The sequence below is a fragment of the Engraulis encrasicolus genome, chromosome 8, assembly GCF_034702125.1.
Source record: "Engraulis encrasicolus isolate BLACKSEA-1 chromosome 8, IST_EnEncr_1.0, whole genome shotgun sequence".
NCBI classification, from domain to species: domain Eukaryota; kingdom Metazoa; phylum Chordata; class Actinopteri; order Clupeiformes; family Engraulidae; genus Engraulis; species Engraulis encrasicolus.
Window position 1 is genome coordinate 22,790,072 of NC_085864.1, and position 16,681 is coordinate 22,806,752.

At 44.8% G+C, this 16,681-nt stretch overlaps 1 protein-coding gene across 1 annotated transcript in view; it reads right to left on the reverse strand.

Moving 5' to 3' along the window:
• zmp:0000001236 (mastermind-like protein 2) overlaps positions 1 to 16,681 on the reverse strand; it is a 54,272-nt gene that overhangs the window by 2,866 nt on the left and 34,725 nt on the right. The window contains exons 3-4 of the mRNA XM_063205210.1: positions 14,424 to 15,809; positions 3,122 to 3,233 (exon numbers count right to left, since the gene is read on the reverse strand). Of these exons, the coding sequence (XP_063061280.1) occupies positions 3,122 to 3,233; positions 14,424 to 15,809 (1,498 nt within the window). The remainder of the gene's footprint in view (positions 1 to 3,121; positions 3,234 to 14,423; positions 15,810 to 16,681) is intronic.

Below are 16,681 nucleotides of genomic sequence, written 5' to 3' on the forward strand. Positions count from 1 at the left end.
AAAATTGATACAATAAACCCTTTTCACAATCTGAGACGTGGATGTCACAGAGCTCAATACAATACCTGTGTGAAGTTGGCACCCCATATGTTGCAAATATGAATAAAAGTATTTTGATTCGTTTGTGCATCGTTTGTGCACAATTGTGCAGGCAAAATGAGCGTTTGTGCACAATCCGTTTTTTAGATATTTAACTTTTAAGATTTAAATAATATAAATAAAATAGCAAAAGCAAACAAAAATATAGCTGCAAGCAGCAATGCGGGGCCAAGCAGTAAAGTTGCCAAAGTCGCCACGGCAACAAAAGGAGCTGCAGCGCCCCCTTTGGCCCAAAATGTTGGCAATGTTGGTGTGCATTCCTCGGAGGGGAGTGTGATCACATGAACCAAGTTTAGTTTGAATCCATTGAAGAGCTGCCGAGATATGAGCTCACTTCCTGTTACCTGTTGGTGGCGCTAGAGAGTTTGAGCTTGGGGTCTGGATTTTTTTGTGGGAGGTCATGGGATGGACTAGTATGTTTGCAAAAAATCCTAACAGAATTTGACAAACGATTGCTGAGGTATGACCTCACTTCCTGTTTCACCATTTTTACAACAATTTTGATTGGCTGTCACCCTCAAACGATAAGAGGTATCAAAAATTCTTTGAATACCCCAAAGCAAATCAGTGCCAAGATGAAGTGTGCCCTTTTGTAAGGCATTCTGACCAAAATTGTGGGACAAGTAGAATTATTATTGAATTTCACAAAATTCAAAATGGCGGACTTTTTTTCTTCCAATTGACATGAAGTCATATAGTGCGTTGGATTCGGCTTGGCCCAAGGATTCTAGTGATAGTATTATTTTCAAAATTAGGCATACGGTGTAAAAGCTACAGGCAAAAATGTAGCTAAAAATTTGACCTGTTGGTGGCGCTACAGAGTTTTAGCTGGGGGTATAATTTTCTTTGTGGTAGGTCATGGGATGGACTACTATGTGTGTAAAAAAATCCTAGCCTAATTCCACAAACGGTTGCTGAGATATGACCTCACTTCCTGTTTTGCCACTTTTACGTCAATTTTGATTGGCTGTCACGGCTAAACGATTTAAGATATCTTATATTCCTTGAGACCCCTTACAAACCTCAGTACAGAGATACAATATACCGAGTTTCGGGCGAAATGATCAAAAATTGCGGGAAAAATAGCATTTTTATTGAATTTTACAAAATTCAAAATGGCGGGAAAACTATCCAGGCAGAAAATGACGTCATAGGGTGCATTGGATTTGTCGTGGCCCAAGGATTCCAGGGATACCAGGTTTAGGAAAATTGGCCCAGCGGTTCAAAAGTTACAAGCAGAAATGTACCTGCGACTTTCACCTGCTGGTGGCGCTAGAGTATTGGGGCTGGGGACCTATAAGTTGCTGTGGGTAATGTTGATGCTGCCTCAAATATGTGTGCCAATTTACAGCATTTTTCTATGTATGGTTCTATGGGCTACCATAGACTTACAGTGAATTTTACAAAATTCAAAATGGCGGAATTTCCCTTCTGCGTTGACATAACTTCATATAGTGCGTTGAATTCGGCTTGGCCCAAGGATTCTAGTGATAATTATATATTTTACATCGTGCATATGGTTTTAAAAGGTACAGGCCAAAAATGTAGCTTAAATTTTGACCTGCTGGTGGCGCTACAGAGTTTGAGCTGGGGTTCTGATTTTTATTGTGGTAGGTCATGGGATGGACTACTATGTGTGTACAAAATCCCTGCCCAATTCGACAAACGGTTGCTGAGATATGACCTCACTTCCTGTTTTGCCGCGTTTACGACAATTTTGTTTGGCTCTCACGGCTAAACGATAAAAGATATCCAATATTCCTGAAGACCCCATGTGTAGCTCAGTCCAGAGATACTATATACCGAATTTCGGGTGAATTGGTCAAAAATTGCCGAAAAAATAGCATTTTTATTGAATTTTACAAAATTCAAAATGGCGGGAAAACTATCCTGGCGGAAAATGACGTCATAGGGTGCGTTGGATTCGTCTTGACTCAAGGATTCCAGGGATATCAAGTTTATGAAAATCGGCCCAGCGGTTCAAAAGTTACAAGCAGAAATGTACCTGCAACTTTGACCTGCTGGTGGCGCTACAGCGTTGGGACTGGGGACCTATAAATCGCTGTGGGTAATGCTGAGACTGTCCCTAATGTGTGTGCCAATTTACAGCATTTTCCTACCTACGGTTCTATGGGCTGCCATTGACTTGCTAAGGAGAATTATGGTGACATAATAATAATCGTAAGAATACCAGCTAACACTATAGGGGCCTTCGCCAGCTTCGCTGCTTGGCCCCTAATAACATACAAATGGTTTGTGCACAAACATGTATTTTCCCCAGACACGCATGCACAAACGAAGCACAAACAATTCCAAGCATTTTTGAGTAATTTGGATGTTAACGGGTGCTGCGTCACCTACTTCCAAAAAATTAAAAGTTAAATTATATAAAAACGGTTTGTACACAAACGTTAATTTTGGCTGCACAATCGTGCACAAACAAAGCACAAACAATTCCAACCATTTTCGAGTCATTTGGATGTTAAAGGGACATTGTGTGAGATTTTTTGTTGTTCATTTCCAGACTTCATGCTGCCCATTCACTAATGTTACCTTTTTCATAAATACTTACCACCACCATCAAATTCTAGGTATTCATTATGACTGGAAAAAATGCACTTTTCATACATGAAAATCGGGATCTTCTCCATGGTCCGCCAGTTTGAATTTCCAAAAATAGCCATTTTTAGCTGCAAAAAATGACTGTACTTGAACCATACTAGAAAATATTTGTTTATTATTTAGTAAACTTTCATGTAAAGATCAAATTTGGCAATAGGCAGCCCTATTTCAATTAACAGCATAGTTGCAGTACCTTTTTTGACCATTTCCTGCACAGTGTCCCTTTAATGGGGTGCTGAGTAACCTAAGGTCAATTAAGGTCATAAAGTTCAATATCTTTAAGACGGTTTGTGCACAAACGCTAATTTTGCATGCACAGACGATGCACAAACAAATCAAAATGTTTTTATCCATATTTTCAACATATGGGGTGCCAACCTCACACAGGTCAATAAAATACCTGCGTATATCCCGGAGTTCTGGCCTCCCACTGCAATCCTGGCCTGCTCATAGTCAGGGGGAGGTCTGGAGAGATGATGGCTGAATTGGTCTTGAGCACCACCGGCTTTATCCTGAAACCAGAGAGGTATAAAGTGAGGATTGACTGAGCAATAAATACGACTTACTTGTAAATGCTTGTGCCCTAGCATGACCTATACTCTAGATGTCGGTCTACAATGATGCTGTAGGCAGGGAAGCAGCCAAGGGGGGACAGAGGGGTCAGTTGTCCCGGGCCCAGGGAGATTGGAGGCCCATAATTGGGTCCTCATTACATTGAATGTATTGGGTGGAGGGGCTTTCAGAGGACTTTGTCCTGGGCCCTGTAAAGCGGTCAGTGGCCCTGGCTGTAGGTATGCATAATTTCAGCAATCAGGGTACCTCAGTCATGGAGGAAGATGAGGGAGAGCACTGGTTTATTACTGCCCCCAGCAACCTGGCGGATGGGGAGTCAAACCGGCAACATTTGGGCTACAAGTCTGACGCACCCTAACCATTTACCCATGACTGCCCTAAAAATTATGCTGTAGGTATGAACAATTTCAGCAATCCTAAGCATCTTTGCAAGCGGTAACCACAGTGAGTCACAGTGAATAGCACCAGCAGTTTTTTTGCCCCTAAGGGCAGCTTGAGTGACATAGACCTCTAACATAAGGGTCATTTCACGTGAAATCAGACACTTTGGGACCCGACCGACACGGATTTCAATCATACTTGGCGTGCCTTTTTAGTAGCAAGGTAAAACCCCAGAACTGCATTGGTTTGAATCTGATACTAATATTAAGGGAGAAACAGACTAGCAAAGGTTCACAATGTGAGGGTAGGACACTATACATTCAGCCTTGATTATATCAGTCAGTGTTAGGCACAAAAACTGTCTGTGGTGTTGTTTGTCATTATCTCTTAAATGATTAAAGAACCAAACACCCCATTTTCAGGTGTTGTTTATGACCTTACAGGCTATGTTCAGACAAGAAACCAACCATTTTAAAATATACGATTTTTAGATATTCAATTTTAAAACATTTCAATTCATCCTAATTCATATTCTGAGGGTTGTTGTATTCCAAGCTGATTGTGTAATATGTAGAGCCAGAAAACAGCTTTCAAACAACACCACAGACATATTTTTGTGACTAACACTGACTGATATAATCAAGGCTGAATGTATAGTGTCCTACCCTCATTTGTAAACCTTCGCTAATCTGTTTCTGATTTCACGTGAAACGACCCATAATCTGACACAAGATATTCAGCAACATCATTGATGTGTCAGCAAAACCAGAGACTGAACCTGCATTGTCAATAAGCACTACTGCACTGACAAATCTACAGCTGAACGATGCCATATAAAATGGTGAAAATGGAGTGTGAAAATTTGAAGAGTGGAATGTCTATTTCTTCTAGCCCTTTTCTAAAGCAAAATAAACATCAATTTTAGCATTCAAACTTCAGCAAGCCTAGTCAAGAGCCAGGTCTATAAAATGGCATCAGCAACTAAGACAGGTGCTCCCAGTTTAGGGGTGGGGCAGATCAGGTGTGAGTCACCGCCCAGGAAGCTCCTGTTGCCATAACACTGGGCATACATTATGGAGCGTGTTTACAAAATCTGTGGTTGTCAAGAACATTGCGCATGACACACAGTAAGGCTAACATTAACCACAGCGTTATAAATTTGCTGTTACCAGAATGGCACTGACCAAGTTGTAGTGCATTACTAATGGCCCTGTGTTATACTTAACTTTTCAATGACTATTACAGCATGCCACTGAAGGTGCGGCTACGTCTGTAGGACCAACTAAGTAGTAAAGTGTTCAATTTGACACTCTGACTGTTGAATCAACACTGTACATTTATAATATTATATTATTACCTGCAGGGTGAGATTTGTAGGGGGGATGGGGGATTGCCCCCCCCCCCCCCCCTCACTTTTCCTACATGATTTTAATCATAGTTTAATGCAATTCCATTGACATTGCTAAAAAAAATCTAAAACATATCCCCCCTTCTGGTTTTCAGACAAATCGTACCCTGATAACCTGTATCATTTTATGCATTCACTACACCAGTGTTTCTCAAACTTTTTTTGATCGAGAACCACTTTGTCCCCCAAAAAATGTTCAGGGACCACCTGTCTACTGAATTGACAGTTGACGGATATAACACTGCTAATTTCGATGCAGATCACTTACTTTTTATTCACATTCACTGTCTTTTTGTAGTGATAATGAGACTTCCGATTTGTTTAGCTATGTAATAACGTTACAAATATAGCCTACTGGTAGCTTGTCTTGGAGAAGTAGAAATCCCCTCGCAGACCACCTGAGCTCTGTCACAGACCACTAGTGGTCACCGGACCACACTTTGAGAAACACTGCACTACACCAACACAATAGAATTGATGAGGTAACAACAGAGCACTGATCTGCACTGATGTTCCACCACACGTGCATCTATAGGGCGGGAGCTTGGACTGAAACTACACTGTACTGTACACACTAATGCTTGTACACACAGCCAGGGCCCATAAGTCCAGAACTAAATAGTCAAGCCAAGACAACATACAGAACTTCACTCATCCCAAGCCCAGCTAAAACCTGTGCAAGAGGTGAGCCTCCACCAGGTGCATTAGCTCTGTAAGCTATAGGGGATACTTCACCAGGGAATTGATCTCTACCTTGATCCACAGACGGAGCACTGCATGCTTGACTAGCTCAAGCAGGGAAGCCGACAGGGGGGGCAAAGCGGTTACTTGTCCCGGGCCCAGGGAGAGCAGTGGGCCCAGAATTGTGTTGATTGGGATTGGGGCCCTTTCAGATGTCTTTGTCCCGGGCCCAGCCAAAGCTGTCAGCGGCCCTGAGCTCAAGTGCTGTTTCCCAAAAGCTGGGATGAGAGTTCACTCCCCCTTCCCTTCGCTTTACTTGGTATCTGTGGTAGACAAAATCTTTGCGGCAGCAGGGGGTTCCCCCCGCGCCTGTTGTTCACTCATTATCTGTTCTGCCTCGTGTGGGAACTGTGACCGGCCAGGACACAAGAATGCAAGCAACACTCCACGACCTGCAGCTTGGCAAGCTGGGAATGAGAGTGTTCATCCTGCCAATGTCCATCTTATTACTGTATAGAGGCAAGAGATCTACACAACAAAGTCAATAGTGTTTTAGGCAACAACCTTCTTCATTCATTCTTCTGACATGGCACTCTAGGTTGTGTAAAATCAATGGTCATTGAGTGTTGCTGACATGTAATTAAGGCCTATGCAAGCATACTGCTAGCCTGACTATCATCGACGTTCAAATCTCTTCGAGACTTGGTCTGACCAAGAACATAACAATTAACATTTCTCAAACGGCATGGTTGACCCGCCTCCCTTGGTTTGCTACAAGTTTCTTGCTTCCCAACAAAGTGGGAGGAGTTCACGATTTTTCTGGAGTTCAGAAACGATATTTGTATTGCTCCTGGCCTGACTAGAAGCAATGCTGAAGGTGTTGCGTCACTAGGATAGCGCGGCCTGGCTAGTTCATCCTGCGAATATCCATTTAATTATAGAGGCAAGAGATCTATACAACAGAGTCAATAGTGTTTTAGGCAACAACATTCTTCGTTCATTCTTCTGACATGGCACTCTAACCTTGTGTAAAATCAATCATAAGTGAGTGTTGCCAGACAGGCTGACATGTATTAAGGCCTATACAAGCATACTGCATCACTGAGCCGGGAATCATATTCTACACATATGGAGTATGTTAGTGTGTAACTACATAAATGGTCTTCAAATGACAAGAGAAACAACAACGATAAACAACAACTTTGGAAAAACACACCCATGCCCAGTTCCAACTCCATTATCATGGTAAATGTAAAACACATTGTTATTTTGGACGGAAAAAAGTACAGGTTGCAAATTTCAAAGGTACGTAAACCAGCAGCAGCGGGGTGCGTTTGTGTTCCAGGCGATTTTGCATAAACAACAGTTCAAAACGTGGTTACGCATCCATTACATATCCCAGAGGCTCAGTCCATCAGGGCCTTCACCTCTCTCTGGGTCTGTGAATCACTTCAACCGTCTGAGCTCATCTCCTAGAGAGTGAACTTTCTAACCAGCCGCGTGTCAACAAGGGTTAACTGGAACCAAACAGTGCACAGAGAGAAAATGCAGTGTTATTTTCAACACATAGAGAGTGCTCTGGGACCGAACACGCTCTAAAAGGTGTCAAAGCCACTCTCTAAGTGTTGAATTAACACTATGTTTTTTTGCTTTGTGTCCATAAGCAGCAGTGTCAGTCAGGCCGCTTGCATGCTGATTCAAAACATTTCCCAGGGTAAGACGGATCTGACTCTGCAGCTCTTGTTATTATTCAGGGGGTCCGTTTCTCTCTTTTTGGGAACAGACACTGAGAAAAGGACCATTCTCTCCACAGACGAACTGCAGAGGTCCCATTAGGAAAACACAAAGAGAGCAAGCTCTCTCTCTCTCTCTCTCTCTCTCTCTCTCTCTCTCTCTCTCTCTCTCTCTCTCTCTCTCTCTCTCTTCCCTCCTTCTACTCTCTCACTCCCTTTCCCATTTCGCTCCCCCTCTCGCCGGCCCTCCAAGGACACAGACACACATCGCGGCAGAATGAATCCATGACTTTCACAGGTCAGTGTAGTGTGTGTGTGTGTGTGTGTGTGTATGCGTGTGCGTGTGTGTGTGTGTGTGCGTGTGCGTGGGAGAGAGAGAAAGAGAGAGAGAGAGAGAGAGGGAGAGAGAGAGAGGGGGAGAGATAGAGATAGAGATAGAGAGAGAGAGAGAGAGAGAGAGAGAGAATGTGTGAGAGTGAGTGAGTGTGTGTGTGTGTGTGCACGTCTGTGTTTGCGTGCGTGAGTGAGTGAGTGGGGGAAAAATGTATGCTTCTCTGATTTCATCAACTTTCTCATCATTTCCGTAAGAGACCTTGAGGCTTCTCGATTCTCACTTTTCTGCTGTTTTTCCCTTCACTGCTTTCTCCCTCTCTATCCCCGGCCAAAAACAGGAAAACAAATCCCCCTATCGACCTACGCTTTGCAACAGCTTTTTATACTATTTAAAAGATGTTTGAAGCAGTCTCCACGCCACTGGTTTTATGCTCAGTCCACCGTGTTCTGAACGGGGGAATCTGTTGAGCAGGGTTGCCAGATGTGATTTTCAGCCCAAAAAATGCTCAAAACCTGCCTGGAAGCACTAAATCCCACCAAATTTGAATTAAATTCTATTGATTTCTATGGCCATACATTTGCTGAAAAAAAACACCCAATGCCCTTTTTGCACATTCTTAGCGGCAGACAGCCTTCCTAAGCAGCCCAATTGGGTGGGAAACCACCCAATCTGGCAACACTGCTGTTGAGTACAGTTCTAAATACATCACTTTTTCCCACCACTGAAACATGAGCTTTAATATATTTTCCTAAAAAGCAAAAATGTGGAAGGCATTAGACAACGAAGAAAAAAAAAGCTGCAGGTGCAACTCAACCTTGAGCCAACACCACCACGTAACACCACACCACACCACAGCACAGCACCGGACTTCTCCAACCAACAGAATGCACTGTTCATCTTTGGCTAAGCTGGAAAAGCCATACCATCTATTCACTCCATTGTAGGGTCTGTCCAATTAGTGTCACCGTGAGAAATCACAGAGCTTCTCAGAATATCTGACCACAAAGCCACGCCGTCCTCGTATTACACTTTTTTGGTCAGCCCCTCCCCTCTGTGCAGACTGAGACGAGACTGGGAGAGAGGGGGAGAGAGAGAGAGAGAGAGAGGGAGAGAGGGAGAGGGAGAGAGCAAGAGCAAGTGAGAGAGCACGTGTGAAACAGAGATGGAGAGAGAGAGACAGAGAGAGCAAGACTAAGTGAGAGAGCACATGAGAGAGAGAGAGAGAACGAGGCTTTCAAACAAGTATGAGCTCGGGCTGCTTAACGTGTAGCCGACAACATCCTGCCTGCCTTCGTAATCGTCTCTTTGTCATCCTCATGTGTCATGGAGCCATTTCCCATCTTTCCTTTCCTTTCCTTTTTTCTTCCACACCATCCCCCCCCCCCCTTCCTAGCGCTCCTCTTAAATGAATCCCACATGTGGAGGGGTGGTGGACTAGAGACAGGGCCGGATTAACGCACAGGCTAGATATGGCTGCAGCCTAGGGGCCCTGACCTACCAGGGGGCCCCCCGATTGGCCAAAAGTTTTTTTTTTTTTAATTCAGTGACAATTGTGACGAGAAGCAATATTGAAAAATCCATCTGTCATATCAATGGATACAGTTTTAAACTTTGTAAATACTCCTCACCACAGTTGACAAACAGGTCATCCGTTAATTCCTAGCTTGTAATTATGGTACTGTCTATGTACAGTGCAACTTTGTCTCGAAATTTGCCTCTCGGGGGGGGGGGGCTACAGCAACCTGTTGCTTAGGGGCCCCGGGTCGTCTTAATCCTGCCCTGACTAGAGAGTCTATAAAGGAGTAGGGAGCCAGTACACTACAGCGTGTGAAGGAGAGGAAGCCTCCTGGCCCTCAACATTATGACCAGCTGAGGAGGCATCCAGTCTCTCCCCACACTAACATCAAGCATACTGTATCTATACATCATACGCAGGCACGCAGGCACGCAGGCACACGTGCACACACAGGCATCCAGAACCTCGCTCTAGTCTCTCCCCACCCTAACACCCAGCATACTGTATCTATACTTTAGTTCATAGGCACGCACAAGCATCCAGAACTTCACTCTAGTCTCTCCCCACCCTAACATCAAGTATACTGTATCTGCACTTCATACGCACGCACAGGCACGCAGAACCTAGATCTACAGTAGACTCTCCCCACCCTACCACTCAGCATATCTATACCTCATACGCACGCACGCACGCACATATGCACACATGCACACATGCACACAGCGTCTAGAACCTTGCTATAGTCTCTACTCAGGAAGGTGAGAAAGGGGAGAAAGTCTTTCTCACCTTCCAAGTTATTCAACTGGAGACGCACCACACGGAAGAGTGCGGTGTATCTGAACTGCTATAGTCTCTACCTACCCTAACACCCAGCATATCTATACTTCATACACACACGCGCGCACACACACACACGCACACACACAATGAGAATGAGGGAGAGAAATAGACAGTCTTTCTGCAAACAGATATAGCCACTATCACATTTTAGAGAGCGAGAGAGAGAGAAAGAGAGCAGTCCCAGGCCAGCCTCAGCACAGCACAGTAAACTCACACCATGTTGCTCCATAAACATTGCTTCTCCCCCCTACACACCGCCCCACCTCACCCCACTACCCACCCACCCTCACCCCTCTCCCTCGTTTTTCTGTCTCCGTCAGTAATCCAGGCTCTCCTCTCCCACTACTTGCTTTTCCTCTCGGCTGCAGTCCCAGGGGAGCGCTCCGCTCGGCTCCTCTGCATCTGGACCTGGCCCGAGAGCTCTTTCCCAGAAAACAAGCATTCCCTTCACAGCGCCAACCGCCCGGCTAGAACAACCTGTCATTCCCACCCCATCCCCTCTCCTCTCACCCCCTCTCTAACTCTCTCAAACAACCACCGACCAAACGACCACTCGTTCAGTCAGCTACACTACACTACACTACACTTCCTCTGTAGCCTCGCCGTGGTCATTGGCATTTTGGGAACAACAAACTAGTAACAACAAACTAGTAACAGGGACCTTGTCTAAACACCTTCAGCTTATTGAGTAAATAAGCAAAACTATCTACTACTCTCCTCTGTTGCAGGAACACTATGTGATTGTTTCTTGTTTTCATGTTGCTGAAACCCCGAATAAACTGAGTCTTCATACCTATACCAGGATAATTGGTATGCATAAGATGTAGACATAAAGACAGATGTAGAAATATCCAAAACACAGCTGAAATCTCTTTGTATCCTTGTTCACAACTTACTTACTTCACAGTTTAATTTTTTTAGCACCCGCAACCACTTATCAGTTCAAACCATCTTTCCATTTCCTGCAAACCCTTTCAACACCCGCATAATACACCGCGTAACTTTCCACAGCAGTCAGAGTGTCCAGGGCAGCCACACGTTTGACAGCCAGCGATACTTAGTCTCTGATCTCTGTCGCTGTTTAATAAGTCATCCTTAACCTCGCAAAACGAGGAGCAAGACAAGCAAACAGGAGGGGGAGTGTTTGAGTGTAGTAAATGTTCCTGTTTCTTTCCAGGGGTAATAATCTCGGTAAGCCTATCCCAACGGGAGGAAATACACGGCAGCTAATTGGCGCTCTAAGAAGCTGTGTCTGCGATAGAGGAACTTTATTTTTGTAGCAGCACCTCTTATTCAGGTCAGTCAGTGTGGGGAGCGGTTAAAGGAGAAGGGCTTTCCTCTCACATTTCCTTTTTTTCCCCCATAGAGTACAGCTGTGATTTTTGCACAATATTGACGATAGATATTCATTTTCAGTCGAGTTTTTTGCTAATGTGGTGTTTTTGGTAGGCCTATCATTGTTGCTGATGACACTGCAGTTGTTATAGTTAGGCTACTTATATCAGCCATGACGTTATAACACATTGTGAATAAGAGCAGCACTACAGAAGGCCTACTTAGTTTGTCTAATCCTCAATGTTACTGTAGACTTAGTTTCACTCAGTTTCCCCTCTCAACTAGTATAAGCTACAAAAAACCGTACAGAAAGACTTAACACATACAAGCAGGCTCATTAGCCTATATATTTGAGTAAGTGTGGAAAAATCCTGTAATTGCTTCTTGTTTACATGTAACTACGCCATGTAGTTTTTTTTGCCTAAGCAGAGACCATCCAGATAACCCTTGTGCTGAACATGGTCTGAAACTCCCATCTGTGCTATACGGCTGGAAAAAGTCCCTTTTACTCATCACAGTTTGAAATGCGTTACTAATGGCTCATCTTGTGTGGCTTCCCATTATTGCCTGCCATTATCTGCTCTCTACAAAAGAGGCACTTTTTAGAAAAATTAACAGGGAGAACAGTCTACATCTCCCCCCTCCAATCATAACAAATCAGCGGTTAAGCCGCCGGCACCGCCACGGCTAAGCAGATTACTGTCACTTTCCAACAACTTGTCCCTCGCAGCTAACAACCTCCAATTAACAATTCCCATTGTGTTCCGCATGCGTTGAAGTAAGATGAGTGTGACAAGTGGAGAGGAAGAAGAAGAGGAAGCAGAAGAATAAGAATAAGAAGAAGAAGAAGAAGAAGAAGAAGAAGAAGAAGAAGAAGAAGAAGAAGAAGAAGAAGAAGAAGAAGAAGAAGAAGAAGAAGAAGAAGAAGAAGAAGAAGAAGATGAAGAAGAAGAAGAAGAACATCTTGCATGTTAATCTAGCTAGCACACTGTCTGCCACGGAGCAAGGGCTTACTGTTTGCCGCCCGCATCCCAAAGGAACATTTTGGCTGCTTATATCTGTCTCTTAACTCCGATAGTAAATCAGGCCCCCTGCTTGGATCTTCCTGAAGTATATGGAGTGCTCCTTCTTAAACGGCCCCTTTGGAGTAGTGAGCCAGCAGCAGAGCAAATTACACACTTGTCTGGCTGCGACAAAAGGTGGCAAAGTGTAAAACCTGCTTGATTTAACCGAGAGGTGGCCGTAAATCTCGTAGAAGAGGAGGCCACATTTGTTTGGTTTGTTTAGTTTGCTAAAGCACTATAGTCCTCTATTAAGTGATTTACAGCTGAGGGTTGCCTATAGGGCCTACAAAGTGCAATCGCATTGCACTCATGCAGCCACATGGGTAGAGCACACAGACATATGCTGTAGCTCTAGAATTGCTATGAGGGGAATCTATACTGAAGAGTCTTCTTACTGGGCAACGAAATGCAACTCACAAACATTTTACAGCAACAAAAATCAAGCAATGTAAATGTTTTTGTAAGCTTGCTAGATATTTCAGGTTTGTGGGTCAAGCACAAATTAATGTAGGAATGGTAAGAGGGTCTTACGAGCACACTCACTCAAGTAATCTTGGAGCACAATTCCATTAAGGGTTTCTGTGCTGCTGCTGAGCTATGCTTTCCCTCCCTGTCAGATTACTCTCACTATTAATTAGAATTGCCTACACAGTACAATAGCCTGATCTTACCATACCGCCATACTAATTTTGTACAGAGTCTGGAGCTGTCGAACTGAGCACTGATGAATAGTGCGAGGGGTGAACATTGTTGAAGTATAAAATGTTTAGATTGATTGTTACCACTAATGTTTGGTCATGACATGCAATCTGCCCGTATGTTATGGTTCATCGTTCATCCCCTCCCTCATCCCTCCCTTATTCAGGGAATGGCAAGGTTGGCAGGAAAGCCATGTGCGTAATCTAACCACAGAATAGCAGACCCAGACGTATCATGAAGGGAAATCAGAGAGCTTACAGATGGCAACAGTACAACACATTGGCATTTACAATTACAGTGGGTGTACAAAGTCTACACAACCCTCTTCAAATTCAAGGTTTTTGTTTTGTAAAAAAAATCAGAAAGACAAATAAATTCACTGCTTTTTTCCACATTTAATCTGAAGTATTAACCTGAACAATGCAATTGAGAAGCAGACCCAAAGCTGTAGCCCCTTAATGCAGTGATTCTCAACTGGTGGGTCGGGACCCAAAAGTGGGTCGCGGAGGGTTCCTGGGTGGGTCGCGGAGCTGTGATGCAATGCACTAAAAATGACTATGATATTGAAGACAGAGTGAAACATGGTTCATAGGCCTTTTCCTCTCCACTACTTCATAAGACACATTGTATATCAGCATACAATGCAAATAATAATGCATATTATGAAATGCATGATCTTATTTTTTATTATTATTGGAAGAACCTGACGGTGCGACACGCAGTTTGGGTCACAACGTATTGACCACGGCAAATTGTGGGTCACAAGACTATTCCAGTTGAGAACCACTGCCTTAATGCACACCGTACCTCTTGTGGCACGCTGTAATAGACATTGAAATTGAACTACTATAGTACTACACTACTATGACGGTACACAGGGCATTTAGTAATATATTACGACTTGGTCATTGCCATTCTGGTAACAGCTAATTCATAATGCTGTGTCTTAAGGGGTTAAAGCTTTGACTTTTTTTCAATTGCATTGTACAGGATATTAGTTTAGATTTAAGTGGGAAAAGTTGTGAAATCATTTGTCTTTTTGTTTTTTTTACATAACAAAAACCTGGAATTTAAAGAGGGGTGTGTAGACTTTTTATAGGCACAATACCATAACAATATTTAGCACATGTTGACTTACTTTGTTGTGCATGCCCGGTCCGGGGTGGTTGACTCCGGGCCTCTGGGTCAGTCCTTTGGGCAGCAGGCACTGGGATCCAGCCATGGGCCCAACCTGCTGATTGGGGAAGTGGAGCCCGCCATGACTCTGGTTCTGGTGCTGACTGGTCTTATTTTGTGGACCACCGGCCTGATGCTCCTGCTGCTGCTGCTGCTGCTGCTGCTGTTGTGAGTTGGCTTTCCCCTGTGGCAGGGTCATGAGGGGGACCTGGTGCCGATTAGCGCCCAAAGCCTTGGGAGTGAACTGAAGCATGGGCTTGCTATTGAGGACCTTGTGGTCTGTGTAGTTGGAGTTGTTATTGAAGCCATTCCGCTTGAAACTGCAGTTGCTTCTGCCCTTGTTTTGCTTGATGGCCAGAGGCTGGGAGCAACCCGTCCCGACGCCAGGCAGCTTGTTTTCACCAGGGAAACCGCCTCCAGCAGAGTGGCTGTTGTTACCAAGGCCCAGGGGTGGCCACGACGTCACCTGGTGGTTCTGATTCTGGTGGTTCTGTTGCGGGTGGTGGAGCAGGACGCTGGGCTGCTGCTGGTTGGCCGCCATCTGCTTGAGCTGCTCGGCGTGGGAGAGCTCTGGCCAGCCCGACACACTTCTGGAGAGGCCGGCCGAGCCCTGGGAGGACTGCCCATGATTCGCCTGTACCGGGCCGTCCATGGAGAACGAAGGACCTGCTGAAGCTGGCCTGAGTTGTGAAGAAGAAGAACCTTTAGACACTTGGCCATAATCCGGGGAGTACTCGGTCTTGATTGGTCTATCCAGTAGCAAGTGGCAAGCGTTGTTGGTGGATCCGGCGGAACTGGGGCGCCCCAGCTCCCCCAGATTAAAGGTGTCGTCCTGCTTCAGGATCTTCTCCAACTCCAGGTCGTTGAGGGACGGTACACTTTTGGTCAGCTCGTCAAACAGCTCCTGAAGGTCAGGGTCGATCTGGCCTCCTCCTCCCCCTCCTCCTCCCTCGTCCTTGAAGTCGAAGCCCATCATGCCCACGGCGTCTGCGGAGGAGACGTGGCCGCCGCACGTCTGCATCTCCACAGGCTCCTTCTTCATGTCCCTCAGGGTGATGTTGAAGAGGTCGCTGCCCAGGGTGTGAGACATCAGTGGGTGTAAAGGGTGGTGGTGGTGGTTGTTATGGTGGTGGTTGTGGTGGTGATGGTGGTGGCCCATGGATCCTGGGCCTGCAGGGTGATTGTTGTGGAGCCGACTGGGTCCGGCCTGAAGGCTAGCCGCCGCCGGGTCGACGCGGAGACGTTTGAAGTCCCCTCCTGAGTTGCTGCTGCTGCTGCCGCAAGTGATGCCATTTTTCTTGAGCCCGGAGGGGTGTCCTTCGATCTTTCTTCTTAACGACCCGTGGACCTAGAGCAGAAACAAAACAAAAAAACAGAAAAAGATGACTTTAACGACAGATTTTTAGCTAAATGTAACACAATACGTATATAGTTTTCGAACTGAATACAGTTACTGAGGACAAAACACTGAAAGGACTCATCTAAAGTCTCCCTTGTTCGCGCCTGGAACAAAGATCAATAGCCAGTCTGTTATAAGACATGCCTGAGGGTACAGCTGGAACCACATAGCAGCACAAGACCAAACAACATCATCACCGAAAATCAGTTGACTGTTAGAGTGTTCACTGATTTATCAGCAATGACAAAAGGCTGTAGTAAAACATGACACTGACTCACAAAACATGCACTGTATTTCAACTGGCAAGTGAGACCAACAAGAGAGACACACAGCACATGGACGCATTTGAACGCAAGTTGATGGAAATCCCCCAATGCTTAATTCCCTGTGGTTAGCACTAAATCTCAATGCCAGCAGTCTGGCAAGTTGGTATTTACTAATTAGCAAGTATAAAGTGTTAATGTCCATAAAGGCAAATAATAATAGCGATTGGGGTGTTGAAGTCCTGTCATTAGCTTGAGATTTTTGTTTTGGTGCTGAAAAGATAGATCAAAGAAAGTATTTCCTATTCCTTTCCCATTTCACATGAATAAATTCCATGGTTAGTAAATTCCCTGGTAGAGTGAAAAATAGCATCAGTTTGTGTGAGTGTGTCTGTGTTCACGTGTATGTGTGGGTCTGTGCTCACTGTGTGTGTGTGTGTGTGTGTGTGTGTGTGTGTGTGTGTGTGTGTGTGTGTGTGTGTGTGTGTGTGTGTGTGTGTGTGTGTGTGTGTGTGTGTGCGTGCGTGCGTGCATGCATGCATGCATGCGCACATGTGT